This window comes from Aptenodytes patagonicus, chromosome 10, assembly GCF_965638725.1.
Source record: "Aptenodytes patagonicus chromosome 10, bAptPat1.pri.cur, whole genome shotgun sequence".
NCBI lineage: Eukaryota > Metazoa > Chordata > Aves > Sphenisciformes > Spheniscidae > Aptenodytes > Aptenodytes patagonicus.
The window spans coordinates 6,450,274-6,467,258 of NC_134958.1; the positions used below are offsets into that span (position 1 = coordinate 6,450,274).

The 16,985-nt window shown below is 51.2% G+C and overlaps 2 protein-coding genes across 5 annotated transcripts in view; one reads left to right on the forward strand and one right to left on the reverse strand.

The window, feature by feature from the left end:
* Positions 1-1,905: 1,905 nt before the first annotated feature.
* On the forward strand, positions 1,906-5,976 carry RLBP1 (retinaldehyde binding protein 1). The gene is made up of 7 exons (XM_076348696.1): positions 1,906-1,917; positions 2,205-2,333; positions 2,613-2,814; positions 3,914-4,092; positions 4,790-4,948; positions 5,597-5,707; positions 5,818-5,976. Exons 1-7 carry the CDS (start codon positions 1,906-1,908, stop codon positions 5,974-5,976), a joined length of 951 nt encoding a protein of 316 aa, XP_076204811.1.
* A 3,787-nt stretch (positions 5,977-9,763) lies between these two features.
* Positions 9,764-16,985, reverse strand: part of ABHD2 (abhydrolase domain containing 2, acylglycerol lipase) — a 42,063-nt gene continuing 34,841 nt past the window's right edge. For all 4 annotated transcript variants that reach the window (XM_076347935.1, XM_076347936.1, XM_076347939.1 and 1 more), the window contains exon 11: positions 9,764-16,314. In XM_076347935.1, coding sequence (XP_076204050.1) covers positions 16,118-16,314 — 197 coding nt within the window. In that variant the 3' untranslated portion in view covers positions 9,764-16,117. The remainder of the gene's footprint in view (positions 16,315-16,985) is intronic.

Consider the following 16,985-nt stretch of genomic DNA (forward strand, 5'->3'; position numbering starts at 1 on the left):
CTAAACATGCCTTGTGTAAGCCCCTTCAGTCCTGCTCTGCTGCTTAGGCCGGCCCCACCACCTCCCCAAAATCCCCATCACAGTAAGAGCCCGGCCGAGCTCTTCTGGGCTTGGGGAAAGAGCCGTGCACAGCCCCATCCTCACTGCATCCTCACCCAGCTCCCGCAACCCTGGGCCCAAAAAGACTTACGGCTGCAAGGGCTCCCCTGCCCAATGTGGCTTCAGCATGCTGTGATGTCCCAAAAAAACTCATTTTGCCATCCCGCTGCACCCATGTGTGGGCTCAGTGAGGTCCCTGCCGCATCCCGGGGCTCCCCTCCCTCACAGGTCTGCGGCATCACCCCGGGGGTGGACTGGGTTCCAGTTCCCAAAGCTGCAAGCAGGCAACCATCGCTTGGGGGCCTTGTAAAAAAAAATATCTGCCCATGTTTTTTTATTTTAAAAGCTGAAAGTAGCCTCATATGGATGCTGGTTTGGGTGGCCTCATTGCAGAGCCCCAGGAGGGACCAGCCCCAGGAGCATCCTCTGCCGTGGACCTGTCCCCACAGCCCTGCCCACGCGGCCAAATTCACAGTGGGACCTTGCCAGGCTTTTCGGGGCAGAAGCTGGGGAAGAGACGTGGCCTGCTCACCCTGGGGGATTGGGCTGGGGTGGCAGGCTGCCCATCGCCTCCTCTGCCCCTGCCCCGTGCTAATGAGCGAGTTACACAATGAGAAGCTTTTATACTTCGTTAATCGGGTCCGGCATCCCAGCCCACCCCTCCACGCACGCTCCGGCTGGCCAGTAGAGCCCCGGCTCCCTCCTTCCCTCTCCTCAGCTGCCTTTTGTAATGTTTTAATGGGGTTTCTTGCCTGGGTTATGCTGATTTAATTACAAAGCTGCAGTGAGTTGATGCCTTGTGACGGTCTAATCTCAACCCGGTGACTCTACAAAGCTTTCGCCCGGCTTTCTTCCTGCTCCACTCTGGCCTCGCCATCCTTGCGTCCGTCTCTGCCCCGTGCACTGACCCTCTGTCGACGGTTCAGCTTTTCCTTTCCCTGGTGAGTACCCGGGACTTTTTCCACCCAAAATAACTTTGCATCGGAGACCGTAATGCAGCCCTCCCTTAACCTGGCACCTCCAAGGCTGGGATTGCTTTTAGTGCCTGGAAAAAGGGGATGCCTGTCCCTTCCCTGGGAGCTGGTGGGGAAGAGGATGCCCCTGGGAAGTGGTTGAACTGGAGCCAAGCATCCCTCACACATCCTGGGCTCAGAGCTGGTGCTATGGCCTGGCAGGGGCAGGGTTGGGCGCTGGAGGGAGAATGAAGGCAGGCTTCCTCCTCCTCATGCATGGGAACAAGGTGTTTCACCCAGACGGCGTCAGAAAGATGCCGAGAGGCTCACGGTCCAATCTTGCAGCCGGCGACGGGCTCTGGGCTGGAGCAGCAGGGGCTCGAGGGTTTGGGAAACACCTTGGGGATAACGGGGCAGTAGAAACAAAAGGCAGTAAAAGCACGAGCCGGCTGCCCACCTGGCCAAAGCTGGGCGCTCGCCTCTGCCTGTATGAGGATGGTCTGAGATGAAATGGCACTGGGTGAGCTCATGGGATTGGGGATCCCCATGAGATGCCCCCAGCCTCCAGCGGACAGACCGAGCCAGAAAAAAAGGATGAAGGTGTCAGACGATCAATACCCATGTTTTTAAGCTGCTTTTGCAAGCATTCCTGGTGTTTCTCAAAGCTGCTCAGTCTCTGGCAGGCAGGCAGAGATGCAGGCAGTATGTGATGGAGCTGAGGACGGTTGGGGTGTCCCTGCCTGAGCAAGAAGGGCAGGGGATGGGGCACAGTGGGGCTGAAGGGATCCCCGCCGCTGCTGATTCCTCCTTCCCTCTCCCAGTGTCCTGCGGCTGACGGAGGACAGAGGACGACATGTCTGCGGTTGTGAGTACTGCCCCTGCGCCGCCCTGTCCCCCGGGCTCTGAGCATCCCCTCCCCACAGCGCTGGGATGGGGCACACCCCACGCACCCCTCGCCCCCCCGGCTGCTCTCAGCCCATGGCAGGGAGCCTGGGTGGCACACAGCCTATTTCCATCCCATTGCATCTCCTCGGGTGCAGGCATGGAGGCTCTGCCCTTCCTCATAGCCCCCCCCCATCCTAGGAGACCAGCGGTGGGGCAGGGAGTTGGGGGGCTGGCTGGGGAGACCCCACATCCTCTCCTTGCCCCCAGACGGGCACCTTCCGCATCGTCTCAGAGGAGGAGCAGGCCCTGCGCACCAAGCTGGAGCACCTCACCACTAAGGACCATGGCCCCGTCTTCGGGAGGTGTGAGAAGATCCCCCCCCACACCCTGCAGAAGGTGAGGGCAGCCGCAGGGGGCAGGCACAGCCAGGGGCACCTGCTCCTTCTCGGAGGTCAGAGGAGACCCTCGATGGGCTCTTGTGTTGCGGGGGGGATGTGCTTACTCCAGAGGGTCTGTGAGTAGGGGACCTGGGTCACCCTGCCCTCCTCGCACCGGGATGCTGCAGTGAGCATCACTGCACCCCACCGGGCTTTTGGGTGCCTAAATGACTCCTGGGGTGTTTTGGGATGCATGGGGGGCATCACTGAGCTGGGCCCCCTCCCTGCTCCCCCCCAGGCGAAGGATGAGCTGAACGAGACAGAGGAGCAGAAGGAGGTGGCGGTGAAGGCGCTGCGGGAGCTGGTGCAGGAGCGGGCGGCTGGCGAGGAGGTGTGCAAGGCGGTGGCCGAGAAGGTGCAGGGGAAGGACGACTCCTTCTTCCTCCGCTTCATCCGTGCCCGCAAGTTCGACGTCCACAGGGCCTACGACCTGCTGAAAGGTGGGGAGGGGTCCCGGGCTGTGACACTGGGCGAGGACGGGGGTACACATCCACCAGCAGCTCCCGGCCCCGTTCTGGAGCCTTCCAGCCCCCTGGTCTGGGCTGTGCCAGCAGAGCAGGACCCTGGCACGGGAAGCGGATGAGGAGAGAGGATAAATAGAAAAAGGCAGGGCCGGGGGCTTGGGATACAGAGGAAAGAGTTGGAATGGGGAAGGAAATAAATGAGGGTGGTGCCAGGCATCCTGCAACGCCAAGACAGTCCCATTTCTTGCTGATTTACTGGACAAAATGGGGAAAAAAATGTGTTTGGTGGTGGCAGGCTGTTTCATTTGTGCAGCAAACCCAGCTGGTTTGGGCTGCATCCCCTCGAGACCCCCATGCCCTATACATGCCCTATGTACCCCTGTAAGGAGCAGATCCTGCACCCACCCGTATGCTTCTGTGCACGGTGCCTGGTGGGCTCAACACCCCTGGGACCCCTCGAGGTCTGGGGGCAGGCTGGGGGGCTTGTGGCACCCCTTCCCCACACTGAGAGTGACCCATAAGGATGGAGGGGGAGCGGGAGGGCAGCCCAGGGGGTGGCCACTGGCAGGGACCTGCCTGGCTCCGGCTCTGCTCTTCTTTGTGTCAGCTTGGGGGATAATGAGTTGTAATTATCAGCGCTGGCTCCCGGAAGAGCTGTTTTGTTCGCTGCATTTTCCCAGGACGAGATTCCTTATTTCATGCCCGCAGGGTGCCAAGGGAGGGAAGCTGGGGGATGTCACCCAAATGGGGAGGAAGGGGAGAAGGGAGATGAGGGGAGAAATGACTGTATCTGCTCGTTGAGGTGTTGGAGAGAAGGCAGGCGTGGGAAGCCCCTGGCATGGGGAGAATAACACCGAGTGTGCTGGGGCCAAGGCTGAGCACCTCTCACCCCCTGTGCTGGAGAAGACCTGACCCATATGGACCCCGGGCACAGCTGGTCCACAGCTCTTGGGCTCAGGACCGACGTCTCACCATTGCCAGCCTGCCCTGTCTCTGGCGGCTTCCCCAGCGCTGCCCTGGTTTCCTGAGGCCAGGCGAGCAGCCGTTGTCCTCCCCGATTTCTGCCTCTCTCCAGGCTACGTGAACTTCCGCCAGCAGTACCCCGAGCTCTTCGACAACCTGACCCCCGAGGCCGTGCGCAGCACCATCGAAGCCGGCTACCCCGGCATCCTGGCCAGCAGAGACAAGTACGGCCGGGTGGTGATGCTCTTCAACATCGAGAACTGGGATTACGAGGAGATCACCTTTGATGAGGTCAGCCCAGCCCAGCTGTCGCTCCCGGAGCAGAGTGGTCCCGCTCCTGGGCTTGTCCCGCTCGGCACGTCTGAACGCAGCATCCCTTACACACACATACACATATGTCCACACACACCCTCCAGCCATCCAGGTTGAGGCAAATCTGTAGCCCTTTGAATTTATCCTTCCAGGGAGCTTGGGAGAGCATGGTCCATCCGAAAGGGTTCCCTTTCCTTTGCACCCTGATGCGGTGCAAGGTGCAGGCCAAATTCGGGGTGTGCATCCCCCAGCCCAGGTAACACAGGGTGAAGAAAGGCACCATGCCATTAAATCAAGGTGCTTTAGAAAGGAGGGACCTGCAGGGCAGAGGAGGAAACTGAGGCACAGGGCACGGAAAGGGCTTCTTGGCAAAGAGGTCTCCAGGCATTGTAACTCACAACTTCTCCCAGCTCCTTTTTCTGCTCAGCTCTGAATTTGGTCTCAGCATATCATTGATCCAGATCTGAGATGCACCCGACTTGAAAGGGGAACGTGGTGGTTGTTGAGCATCCCCCGAAATGCCCTCCCTGCTCTGAAGTCCTGGGGCTGGCTGTGACAAGCAAGCCGGAGTCAAGCAGACCCTGGCTAATGCTCCATGGGACTCTTCCCAGGAACCTCCTGGGGTCTATGGGAGGTGAGACCTAATACCAGACCTGCTGTCTCTCCTCTCCATCAGATCCTTCGTGCCTATTGCGTTATCTTGGAGAAGCTGCTGGAAAACGAAGAGACCCAGATCAATGGGTTCTGCATCATTGAGAACTTCAAGGGCTTCACCATGCAGCAGGCGTCAGGGATCAAACCCTCTGAGCTCAAGAAAATGGTGGACATGCTGCAGGTGAGGTGGCAAAGTCTGCGCCCAGCAGTGGCAGAGCAGGTCCTGGGGGAATAGAGAGCTCAGGGAAAGGAGCAGGCAGGGCTAGCAGGGTTTGCGATTTCCACCACGCTGACACCAGCAGAAAGCATCGTGGAGAGGCTGTTCCCCGTCACATGCTCCTTCCCTTGCCAGCTAATTGGCTTAATCCTGCAAGATGGATCCTGTTTTTCCAGCCCCAGGTCCCTGTCCTCTCAAAAGCCCAACCAGAAGCAGTACCACCACTCCTTGCAGCATCCTGCGGCATGGCCTGGAGGCCTTTCCTCACCACCCTCTCAGCCCAGCCTGGTCCAGGCTGGATGGAGACCGACAGGCACTCCAGGATTTCTGCCAAAGAAACTTGGCTCTCTCCAGGGAAGGAGGACCAGAGGGATGCGGTCCTTCTTGTGTAGTGGGAGCAATGAACCATCTGGGAGGCTCTTCAGCTTCCCTGGTACTCCTGGGGCTGGGACGGCTGATCCTCTGGGTCAGAGCAAAAAAGGGGCCATCAAAGAGAGAAGGGGAGATTGGGCGAGGGGAGCCACGGCAGTGCCAGGGTGTCCATTGCTGCCCGCCTGGCTTCATGTGGCCAGCACCCTCTGTAACCATCCATGTCTGGGTTTGGGATCCTAGGACTCCTTCCCAGCGCGGTTCAAGGCCGTCCACTTCATCCACCAGCCTTGGTACTTCACCACCACCTACAACGTGGTCAAACCATTCCTCAAGAGCAAACTGCTGGAGAGGGTGAGTGTGGGAAAGGGACCCGGAGGCAGAGACACGTCCCTGGGTGAAACAGAGCAGCAGGGAAGAGTCGCCCTGGTCCTCTGCTGAGGGTCGCTCCTATCTCCCTCCAGGTCTTTGTGCACGGAGAGGAGCTGGAGTCCTTCTACCAGGAGATCGACGCCGACATCTTGCCAGCAGACTTTGGTGGCAACCTGCCCAAGTACGATGGCAAAGCAACTGCAGAGAAGCTCTTTGGGCCCCGCATCGAGGCTGAAGACACGGCTCTCTAAACTGGGGTCTGCTCCTCCTCCCCTGTACAATAGGATCAGAGGTGGCCCTCTAACCCCAACCACCTCCTTACCGTAGCTTTGGTTGAATGACTGCTCGTGATGAGGCACTCTGGGCGCGTTGCTCCATGCCTGTCCCTCCCCTCCCCAAATCTGGCAGCGGGCTGCCCGGCAGCTCTGTCCCTCCCAGGCAGAGCATCCTTCCCTCAGGAGCCAGCAGAGAAAGGAGGTCACCAGCCCTCTCCTGCAGCATGCCCTAGAGCTGTGGTGGGAGGACAGGACAGTGTCTGCTCCGGGAAGGGAGGGCTACAGCAAGGGAGAAATAAAGTGTTTAACAGCAGAGCTCTGGGGTCCCTTGGGGCATGTGGCAAGGAACAGGGGTGCAGCTTTTTGGGCACAGGCGCTGGCTGCGCTGCTGGTTGTAAGGAGGCCAGGAGTGTCAGCGCTTGGTAGGAGACCCCTGTCCCCCCCATCATTGACTGCCCTTTGGCACAGGGGCCAAGGAACCGGCTGTCTCCATCCCCCATGCATCCCAGAACAAGCCCCACCCCTGCCCGAGCAAGGACCCCCCATTGTCAGTCATCTGCTCTAACCAGGAAAGAGAAAACAGCCCAAAAGATTCAAACAAGAACCCAAACAGGGACCCAGGTGGAGCTGGCTCTGCCTAATTCCTGCTCAGCCAGGCAGGCAGGGAGGAGGAACAGAGGCTGCAGCAGCCACTAAGAGTAGGAGATGGGCTTTAGCCACAGGACAGTGAAAGACAAGCAGAATATACCCTCCTAAATCCTTAAAACGTCTCAGCACAGCTTTTTCTCCTAGCATTGCACCGTGAGAGGGAGCTCAGTCAGGTAAGCCCCACCAAAAGCCACCACGGAGGGCAGAGGAGGGTCCTCACCTGGCAAACGAGCTGTGCCTGATGCTAATTAGCCTTTGCTAATGTGGAGTCCGCAGGACTGGAGTGGGGAGGAGGGAGGCAGAAGTAGCTGTGTCCCAGGGAAGGCGGTCTGTTCTGGTTCATGAACCAGGCATCTCCTCCGAGGAGGAGGTAATCGGATACCTGTTTCCAGACTGTCTTCTCCTCCCTTGGTGAGCAGTAGGGCTCAGAGAAGAGCAAGGCACTGGTCTCTGCCCAGGTTACCACTTTCTCTGTCAAGCTGGTCCCGCAGCGTGCCCCATCTCCCCTCCCTCCCTCCCTCCCAGCTCTGCACCTACACACGGGTGCCTTTCATCAGCCAAGCAGAGGACCAGACCCCCACCCGGAGCTGGCTGAAGTGGAGGGTGCTGACAAGAGCCGCATTCATCAGGGCACTGGCTCAGGCTCAAACCAAACAGGACGTCGGCTCCAAAGCTGCGGGGAGGATGGGGCCTGTCTGGGCAGAGGCGACTGGGGTTAAATCTGTTTTCTCCAGCCTCAGCAGCACGGTGGCTGGTCCACACATGGTGAGTCCCAGCCCGGGGCTGCACCAACCTTGTGTGAGAGCTCAGAGGGAGAGCGAAAGGCACCTCTGCTGCGTTCGGCTCCTTACTGTGCAGTGCTCTTCACGGGGCCAGGAAGCATCTGGAGCCATCCTAAGGAAACCATGTGTGACAACTCTACAACCATCAGGCCACTGCAAACGTAACAGCACAGCTTGCTTGGGAGACAGAGCAACTGCAGCTCACTTAGAAAAACAGAGAAAGACAAAAAAAAAACCCATACGCACAGACGGGAGCACCACACTGCTGCCTCTGGGACTTGGGCTGGGACAGCCAGAGCTCTTGGGAGGTCCCTGTGGCTGCTCACTACTGCTGGGACAAACTGTCAGCCAGTAGCTTGCTTTGATGGTGAGACAGAGAACAGCACAGCAAACAGAGCAGGGAGCGCAATCCATGCCAGCCTCAGCTTCACCCCAGAGTGACTCTGACCAAGCCAGGAAGGAGTTTTGAAGTAGATCTAACAGCTAAATCGCAATGGGCAATAAACTAGAGATGGAGCCCGAAACACTGCCTCCCACAGAGCAATTCTCATTACAGGGAAACAGCAGCAACGGTCCTGGCCCAGCCCAGCTGCCCCAACAGCTCGCCAGTCCCAGTTACCCTCCACATCTGTCTCACTTGGTCTGTAGTTAAAAACCACACACCATTGAGCTCTTAGTGTCAGTCAAGTAGTGCTTTTAGCAGGGCTTTTCTATGCCCTGGGCTCAAACAAGTGGTTAACTCCTTAGATATCAAAGTGTCCCAGCCAGAGATGCTGTTGTATTTTTTTTTTTTCCCCCATCAGCCGCTGAAAGATTAGGAACTCCACTCACTCTGATGATTTCTGCAGAGACACATGAGCCAAAAGCTTTACTGCACGCTGCAGGAAAGTCATCCCAGAGGAGAGTCTTTCCACACGCTGCAGGAAGGGCCACAGCTAAGCCCTACTTCAGGTCTTAGTCCTGGCACAGCTATAGGTCTGGCTCTAGAGGAGTCCTCTAGCCAGTGACCTAGTGGTCCTGGGAGAACCTGGGGGCCGATACAGGATTGCCACAATCTGCTCTTGTCCACCAGCAAAAATAGCCCTTCTTCACCATTTTCAGGACAGGCATTCAGTTTTTTTAAGCGGATGCCATCTCCATTCTCCAGCAGAGAGGCATCAAGGACCTCTCTTGGCCATAAGACAAAAAGTAACTAAGAAAGACTGGAGCATCACTAGGGCTTGTGTCACATGCTGCAAGGGAGAAAGGGGGGGAAGAAGATAAAGTGCCCCCCCCAGCTCACTCCCCAAGCCTTAGGGAAGGCTGAGCCGCCAGCCTCTGTCAACTGCCAAGAAAGCCACACGTTCCTTAGCTCAAGAGCCTGCTAGATACCCCATGCTTAGCCACCAAGCCCAGCCCCAGCAGACGTGAGAGCCAGGGCACTTGTTAGATGCTCCTGCTATATATATATATACACACAGCAGGAATTGTTAATGCTGACTTCTCCCTGGAAGCTTTTTGTAGCAGCTCTGTCCTTGTTCTGTTCTCTGGAACACAACAGAGGTGGAGGAAGGCTCCAGCTGGAGATGACAGTGGTGGCAGGGGCTGGCCCACCATCCATGTGTTGTCACATACAGCCCCTGTGCAGTCTTCCCGTTTATTTACTTGACACTGACTTCAGCTTTCAGTGGGGTTTTTGAGAGGTGGGCTCAGAAGCTGCAACTGCTGAAAGGAGTGAAAGGCAGAGAAGACATGCCCCCAACACTGCCACCCCTCTTGTCCTCCCCACCCCAGAAGTATGGAAGGAGAAGAGTGCAAGCTTGAGGTTTCTCCCTCAAGAGGGGGTCATTCACATTTCCTAGAACAATCAGAGCCCTTGCATTTACCACTAGAACAGCCAACTAGTGGGTCAAAACATAGAGGCAACACCAGAGTTCATGAAACAGGAGTTACTGACAAAGGTTGTCCTGTCTGGAAGTCAGGGAGCAGCAAGCCAGCTCCTGCGTTGGTGTATACCACAGGGATATAAGGACAGCCTTTCCCCAAGGCAGTCTTGGTTTAGACAGCACTAGTGAACAGAAACTACCATCTAATACTAATTCACACACAAGGGCTGGGGCTAAAGGATTGCTCTTGTTCCTCCTTTAGCTAATCCAAATCTCATAACTGAGGGAACATGTTCAGATATCCAGTGGCATTTTAATCAATATTACCTTGTTGGCCCAATATATGCCCACATCAGCTGACTCTCTCCCCACTGCAGAGGAAGTGAGTAAGAAGGCATAGCTGCTTTGCCTGTCGAGAGTGACAGCTGGACTTCATCACCCAATAACACTGCACACAGTCACTACATGTAGCACTGACTTCAATAAGTCCTTTATTTTTAAATAAAGAAATCCCACAGAATCAAAGATAACAAAATTACATTTTGTTTTGCAGTGACCTCCATTTTATACCACACAGAAGAACAAAAATTAAAGAAAAAAATCAAAGACACTGTTTTATATATATTTATATATATAATTTTAAAGGTAAACATCAGCAGATATAGAAAAATTGCATTGCTAGTTGCAAATCATCTCCCCTGCAGCTGTCAGCTCCAGAGGATCTGACTCAGAACATGGCAGCGGGGAAGGTGTCTCAGTATACAAGCTTTTCTTCAGGGCAGCATTTAGAGATGGTTCCAGAGTACAATTCTGCCAATTTGAAGATATTTTCATAGCAAACTGCTCACCAAGAATATTAGAAATCACTCAGCCTGTTCTAACACACCTGCACAGGCAAAACAAGAAGGGCACAAGTCTGTTCTTCCTGAGGTCTCCACTCACCTCTTCAGCTTGGGATTTTCAGAGAAAGAGGTTATGCTTTCTCAAGAAGAATGCCTAGTAATCTGTCACTGGGAATTACGGTCAAGCAGTCAAGTAACACAATAAGAAAATGTGCTCCTTTGGAAAGCTGCTGACTTGGGCTAAGCAGTAGGGTTTGGTTATATCAAATACAAGTGGGTTTTGTTTGGCTTTTTTTTTTTTTTAAGACTTCCCAGTTGGCAGGAGCCAGGAAAAGGGTCAGCATCCCAGTAGAGCTTAGTGGAGATCCTAGAAGAAAGTTCTGTATCTAATCAAAGCTCTTGCATGACCAGAGAGAGACAATGCAAGCTTGTCATTCAGACAAAAGCAAAAAGGCTTTGTGTAGAGCCACCTTGTGGGATCAGGATCCTTACTGGCATTAAAACTGCCTGGGTTAGGCAAGGCCATTTGGTGAGAAGGAAGGACATGGCCTTTAGCGGGTGCAGGGCTGGAGCTTTTGGAGAGTGTCAGAGAGACTTGGAAAAGCCTGTTCAATACTAGCAGATCCAACCTGATAAATGCTGCCCTGGATTGCAGTGTTTGTGTCCATTGATTAACTAGCAAAACCAAGAATACAGATGTTCAGAATGCAACGGTTCAGGGTAATCCTGGAAACCCTTCCACCACAGCATGGAAAGCTGGCAACTGCTTTGACTCACTGATGGCACTTGTGCCTAAGCTCCCCCAACAGCAGAGAAAGTCCAGGCTAGTGTAACAGACACTCCCAGCAATAAGGGTACAGTTACAAGGCACCCCTTCCTTGGGGCGGTGTTGCTCTGAGGCATTCTAAGCTCTGAGAAAACTCAGAAACTCCTCACACTAAGAAGAGCTGTTTGCTTTCCACCTAGAAGCCATGAAGGAGACACTGCTTTGAGTCACTGTGGCTCCAGGACCTACCCAACCAACAGATCCGCCAAAGGAATAAGGACGCATGGAGCAAGACTCAAACCAGAAACAAGATGCTCTTCACAACAAATGACTTACACATGCAGCACAAGGCTAGGGCCTTTTCTGGTCTCATTGAAATTCTTCACAGCCTTTTTCAAGAAGCTTCAGACAGGCATAATATTTCTCAAAAAACTTGGAAGCAATTCAGGTGACTAAACTGTTTGGCAATTAAATCCTGAAGTTGCTACTCTCTGCTTTTTCTTTTGAGATGTAGTCACTTCAGCAATTACCTCCAGCTACGCTGCTGGAGAGTTAATAGACATAAGAACTTTGGGATTGTAAGGTAACAAGTCACATATTAAGCAAAGCAAACCCTCCTTCTATGACTCAATCCCTACTGCTAAAGGAGCAGAGAGCTGAAAATGATCCACTGCTTATATAAATTTTAAGCCTTAAAATAGACTGTAGCTAGTTGTAGGCTGCCCACAAAGGTCCTTTAAGTCAGCACACTTGTACGGTGTACATTGCCAGAGTTGTCTCACTACTTAGTGTCTGAAAACTCATTTACCAAAAAGCAAAGCCCCAAAAGCTCTGACAGAGCTGTTACTGAAGTCTCTAGATATGCTGATGTCAAGGGAGGAGGAGAAAAAGGGCAAGGCACCACGTGTCAAAGGGCGGTGGTCTAGGAACTTGTGACAGACCCAGGACAGAGGACACACAGGTAAGCTTGGCTAAATTCAGTACTTAAGCCAATAGTTCCCAACATCTTTGCTTAATGCCCTGTCTTTGTAACCTAGATCTTCATAAACAGGAACTGCAGAAAAACACTTAGGAAAAGATTGCAGGGAAGTTACAGTGCAACTACAACACTGTCAGACCCATCTGAAAACACCTTCAATTTAGAAGCTACCCAAGGGACCATTAAAAATGCTGGCAGATCTGATGTAGTGGAAGCTGCAAGTTCCTTGTGTTCAGTAAGAGCGAGTCCCAGCTTCTCACCTACAAGCTTCAGATCTCTCCAGACACTGAGGTGATGGTTAGACCAGCCTAACCAAACAGTAATAGTTCTGCAACTTGCTATCCGATTGAGAGAGTCCTTAGGGTTTATGTTCAAGTGCTACTTACATCCAGTGATGGGAGAGGTGCGTATACCACACGAGACTACCTGTGGAAGAGCTCTGCTAATGCTTTTTCTAACCCCAGTTTGAAACTAAACAGAGCACACGACAGATTCATCATGCTGTAGTCTTGAACTGCACTATCAGACTACACTGTAATAATATAGAAATGCACACTTCAACAACCTCATGTGTCTTGACAAGAGATGAAAAAGACGACTTCGCCTCTAAGACTTAAAAATTCAGATTGCATTTAAGGTTGAGTTCACTGGGCAAATGAAGGCCACCTGTCCACATCACAAGACTAGTATTGCCTTATTTTGGGAGAGAAGAGTATTTCAGATTAAGATTGGACAAAGTCCCATGCATCTTGGGGCACTGGCACTAGGTATCAGTTGCCAGTCACTGTCAGCAGCAAGATTTAATACAGGATTCCCTTTAGGTAACATGTACTGCAGCTTAACTTTCTCCTCTCCCACTTCCCCAAGATCTCTTTAAGTTACTGCTGCAAGTCTGACACCATGAGTCTTGCTTTGAAAGTAGCAAATTGGGTGGGATGGGGAGAATAGATTTTTCACTGCTTCCACCTACAACAAGCTTAGTAAGCTGAACCTCAGGCTTCAGAAGCCTTGCACAAACAAGCCACTGACAAAAGCTGCTCTTCCCCAATCAGGCTAGAATTAGTTGGTCAAGTCACAAGTGGTTTGAACCGCTGTAGATGCAAGTTCAGATGCAAGATGCAAAAACAGGTCAAAGAAGCAAGACAGATACCCATATTACTTCTGCAGTTGAGAGTTTCAGAAAGTGCACAGCATCAGCACTTCTGAAGTATGAAGGCTGGGTTGCAGGGCAGGAAGGAGTATTCTTGAAAAGACCCTCCAACTTTAAAGCAAAATCTCTAATTAGACAAAGCTACAGCTCCTGCTGCTTTCAGAATTACCCAGTTGCTCACCTCATTTTAGGAGACTTGCTTAAAAACGGGTCATTGATCGACTAGCCATCTGCTGTAGTGAAATCAGTTTGAAATGAAGGTACATTTGATAAGAAGGTAGCTTCCTCATACCTCAGAAACAGAAAAACCCCTTTGAAAGCCTGGTCCATCAAGAATGGTCACCTTTACAAAACGGAAGAAAATTTTTTCCAAGAAAAAGCTGCTCAGGACAAAGCTCCACCTTCAGAGGGACTGGCATGACTTGGCCAAAAAGCAGAGGCTTTTTGCTTTGCCTCAGCATTAACCTTCCCAGACAGTACCAAGCCAGTTCTCACCCTCCTGACTTTCACATTCTGGGCCAGTCAACAACGGAACTGTTCTGCCAGTCTGGGGTCCTGGGCAGGAAGGCAGAGCTTCAGCCGCCTGGGGAGATGGGCAGAACACCCCTGCTTTTGATAAGGCTCTCAAGTTGAGGAAGGCAGATGTTTTGCTCTCGAAGGAGGTCAGACACACACTGACCTTTCTTTCATAGGTACCCACATGTTGGGTCATACGATGGGCTCTTCATTTCAACAGCAGTATTGGTACCAAGGACAGCTTCTGCTCCTCTAGAGCTGTCTGAAGTTCATACTCATCTCAGCACAGTAAAGCTGGATTGAGGAAGGACACATGAAGCACGGGAAGGGCGGTTTTGTTTCCTCAAGGCAGACAGCCACAAACTGTGTAAGCTACAGCTGTAGTATACTATGAAAGTTGAAACACTTCTAAAGTTGTAACCACTGGAGATAAAAACCATATCCCCCTACACACCTAAATTTATACTGTATCTATTTGGTGCGTACAAGTGTTGTTTACACTCTACTTCTGTTGAAGCGAGAAGATATTGAAGTCATATCCAATGAATATTACATGAACAGCTACTTAAGCAAAAATCTGAAATGTCTTTTATGACAGATTTTAGTGATATACAGATGCAGTATGAGTAAGAGGATAACAACATAGAAAGACAAGATACCCATCAGCTAAGAATATCCTTGCTAACTGATGCCCTAAAATAGTTCTTAAGGAACAGCCACAAGCATGGCCAAGTCTTGCTATAGCTTTACTTGGTCACATCTTTTCTTTGATGAAAAAAAGGAAACCTGGATTTACTAACAAGGAGAATGTGCAGATATCCACAGTTCATTGTAACAGGCCAAGGTGTCTGGCCTAAGGCAAACGAAAGGAATTTCCTGATATGATAATGCATCTTTGCTACAATAGTTAATTATTGCTTTATTAAAACAAAACCCCACTTCTCCAACCTACTGAAGTTCAGGGACAGGGCAGTCCAGAAGGCTCGTTCCCCTATATTACCAGACTGAAGTCTTGCAGCTTGTTTCACCCTTAAGCTATAAACTAAAGTGCCTGGAACACCGACCAAGGCTGAAGCAATAAAGTGCTAATTGATGTGGGAAGTGTGACAGGAAGAGTACTTCACTGACACTGTGATAAAGAAGTCCTAAGGATGGATTAATGAGACTACATTATTGACAGAACAAACAGTAAAAAAAAAAAAAGATTTTGACCACAAAGTTTCAGTCTCCAGATTGTCATGGGACAACTTTCCTTCCAGGGGATAGACTAGGGTCTTTAATAACCATCTTGGCACAGACCATAACAGCCACTTGAGGGAAAAGCACAAGTGAGTAGGCATCTTTCCTGCAAACAGCTTTTGCACATTAAAACTAGAAGAGGAGGTCTGGGTGTGGAAAAGGAATTCAAGTGAGGAAGAGCCCAGTGGCTTACTGGAACCAGTAATCCTACAGCGTTTACATAGATATGGAAGTAGTTAGCCATGCAAAAATATCATTTTAGTTGCACAGGGCTAGAGACATCCAGTTCTCCATCAACTGTAAGGCAAGTCGTGTCTGAAAACCATTCGATGCTTTGAAAGCTAAGGGGAAGAATTTTGCTATGATTTACCCTGACATAAGGGGAGTAAATCTAAATAGATACCTTCCTCCCCAACAAATTAATCCCTAACAGAGTACATAATTCTCTACGAAATATTCTTAAAAACAGATTGAGCTCACAGAAAGATCCTGCAGATTCTTAATCTCCGGTTTCCATTTGGAAGCCAGAGCCAGCTTTAAAAAGCCCTGGGTCAAACAAAAAATCCAGTACTAAAAAGATGACTACATTTAAAGAGAGGCAAAGATGACAAGAAGGTGACTGATCTGGTCTTGGTGTGAGAACATGTTTACATAGAAACATTAACTGGTATTATCAGCCTGCAGCTTTTCTCTACTTGAAGTCCCAGCATAAAGACACCCCAATACACAGATAGCTGAAGCATGGAAAAGTTAAGTATTTTTAAACTGATTCACTTGTGTGTGTTCCTAGGAAGCAAAAGGCTTCCCTTGAGATGGTGCAAGGCTGGAACACCACTTGTAGTCAAGCATCTGTTGTTCCAAGCCACATTTTAGTGGCTTACAGACTGAACCACTCACCCGCTTGTGGCTTGGTACAGGGTTTTTCCAGCACTGGGACAGAGGAGAACAGAGTCATAGTTACCCTGTCATCTACACCTAAACAAATGCTGCAGATCAAGTTTTTGACCAGCAGGTGAAGAGATTTTGACATTTGAAACTTCTGCTATATTAAAGCAAGCAGTCTTTAAGCTCAATAACCCTGTAACAAGTCTCAGTCAGCCACCTAATTTCTTCAAGCAGAGCAGTAAACTACAAACCCAAGTGACTATATACGCAAAGATGCTCTGACCAGATATTAACCTCTGCTTTAACTCCACTTTGGAAGAAAACATTGTGATCAAACCCCAGCCATAGGATATCAAGGAGAATGGAAACCTGAAGCAGCAGGTGAGGGAACAAGATGTTCCTAAAAGGGGAGATATACTGAAGTGATCCAGAGTCTTTGGGTCAATTACTCCTGGCCAGATACAGCCTGCTCTGTGTCCGAGCAGTGAGACTTTGTCTTCTCCCACTGGCAGATGGCATTGGCATACTGTACCACAAGCTTATCCATCCAGGTAAGAGGTTCTGGGAATAGTACAGACCCCTCAAAAAATCCCAGGTGGCCTCCGTGAAGGGGCAGCACATGCATGACATTTTCACGTTTCTCTGTAAAACAAAAGGAGGCACAAAGTTCCAGAAAGTTAACATCTTGGAGCTGAGAATGAAACCATCTGAAGCTGTGATAATCAACTCTGCTCCTTTAGTTCACATGCTGTGCCAAGGATAGTCATGTGTAGGAGGCAGAAATGCACTGACAAAGGCCATGGCTACTTTGAAGTCCAAAGCACATAACCTTACTGCTTCACAGAACAGGACAGTCTGCAGGAACCAGTCCCAGCCAGTACAAGAAGGTTGCCCAAGAAATGCTGTTGGCTGGGCCCTTACGGCAATGCAGGTATTGCTGTAAGAATGCCCATTCTTTAATGAATGAACATCTTTAACTCATGTACACTGGAACTAGGACTGTTTGCATCATGTCGAGCTGCACCAAAGCTCTGACAGTACATCAGCCACCTTCCTCCACGTACAGTGAGAAAATCCCTGTGCTTGCTTCTGTCAGAAGCAGCTGTGGATAAATTCTCTGCTCATAGCTTTCAACCAGGAAAAGAATGAACGCTGCTCCCCTCCCTGTGCATCCACTCTTTGTGTGACGAAGCAGCAGCCAGCTCCCTCTTCTGAGCTTCTATAAGTAATTTGCCTTTTTTTTTCTTGGCTGAAGATAGACAGTTCACAGAACTCCTTTCAGGGGAGAGATCCTAGTTCAGTACCAAACAACA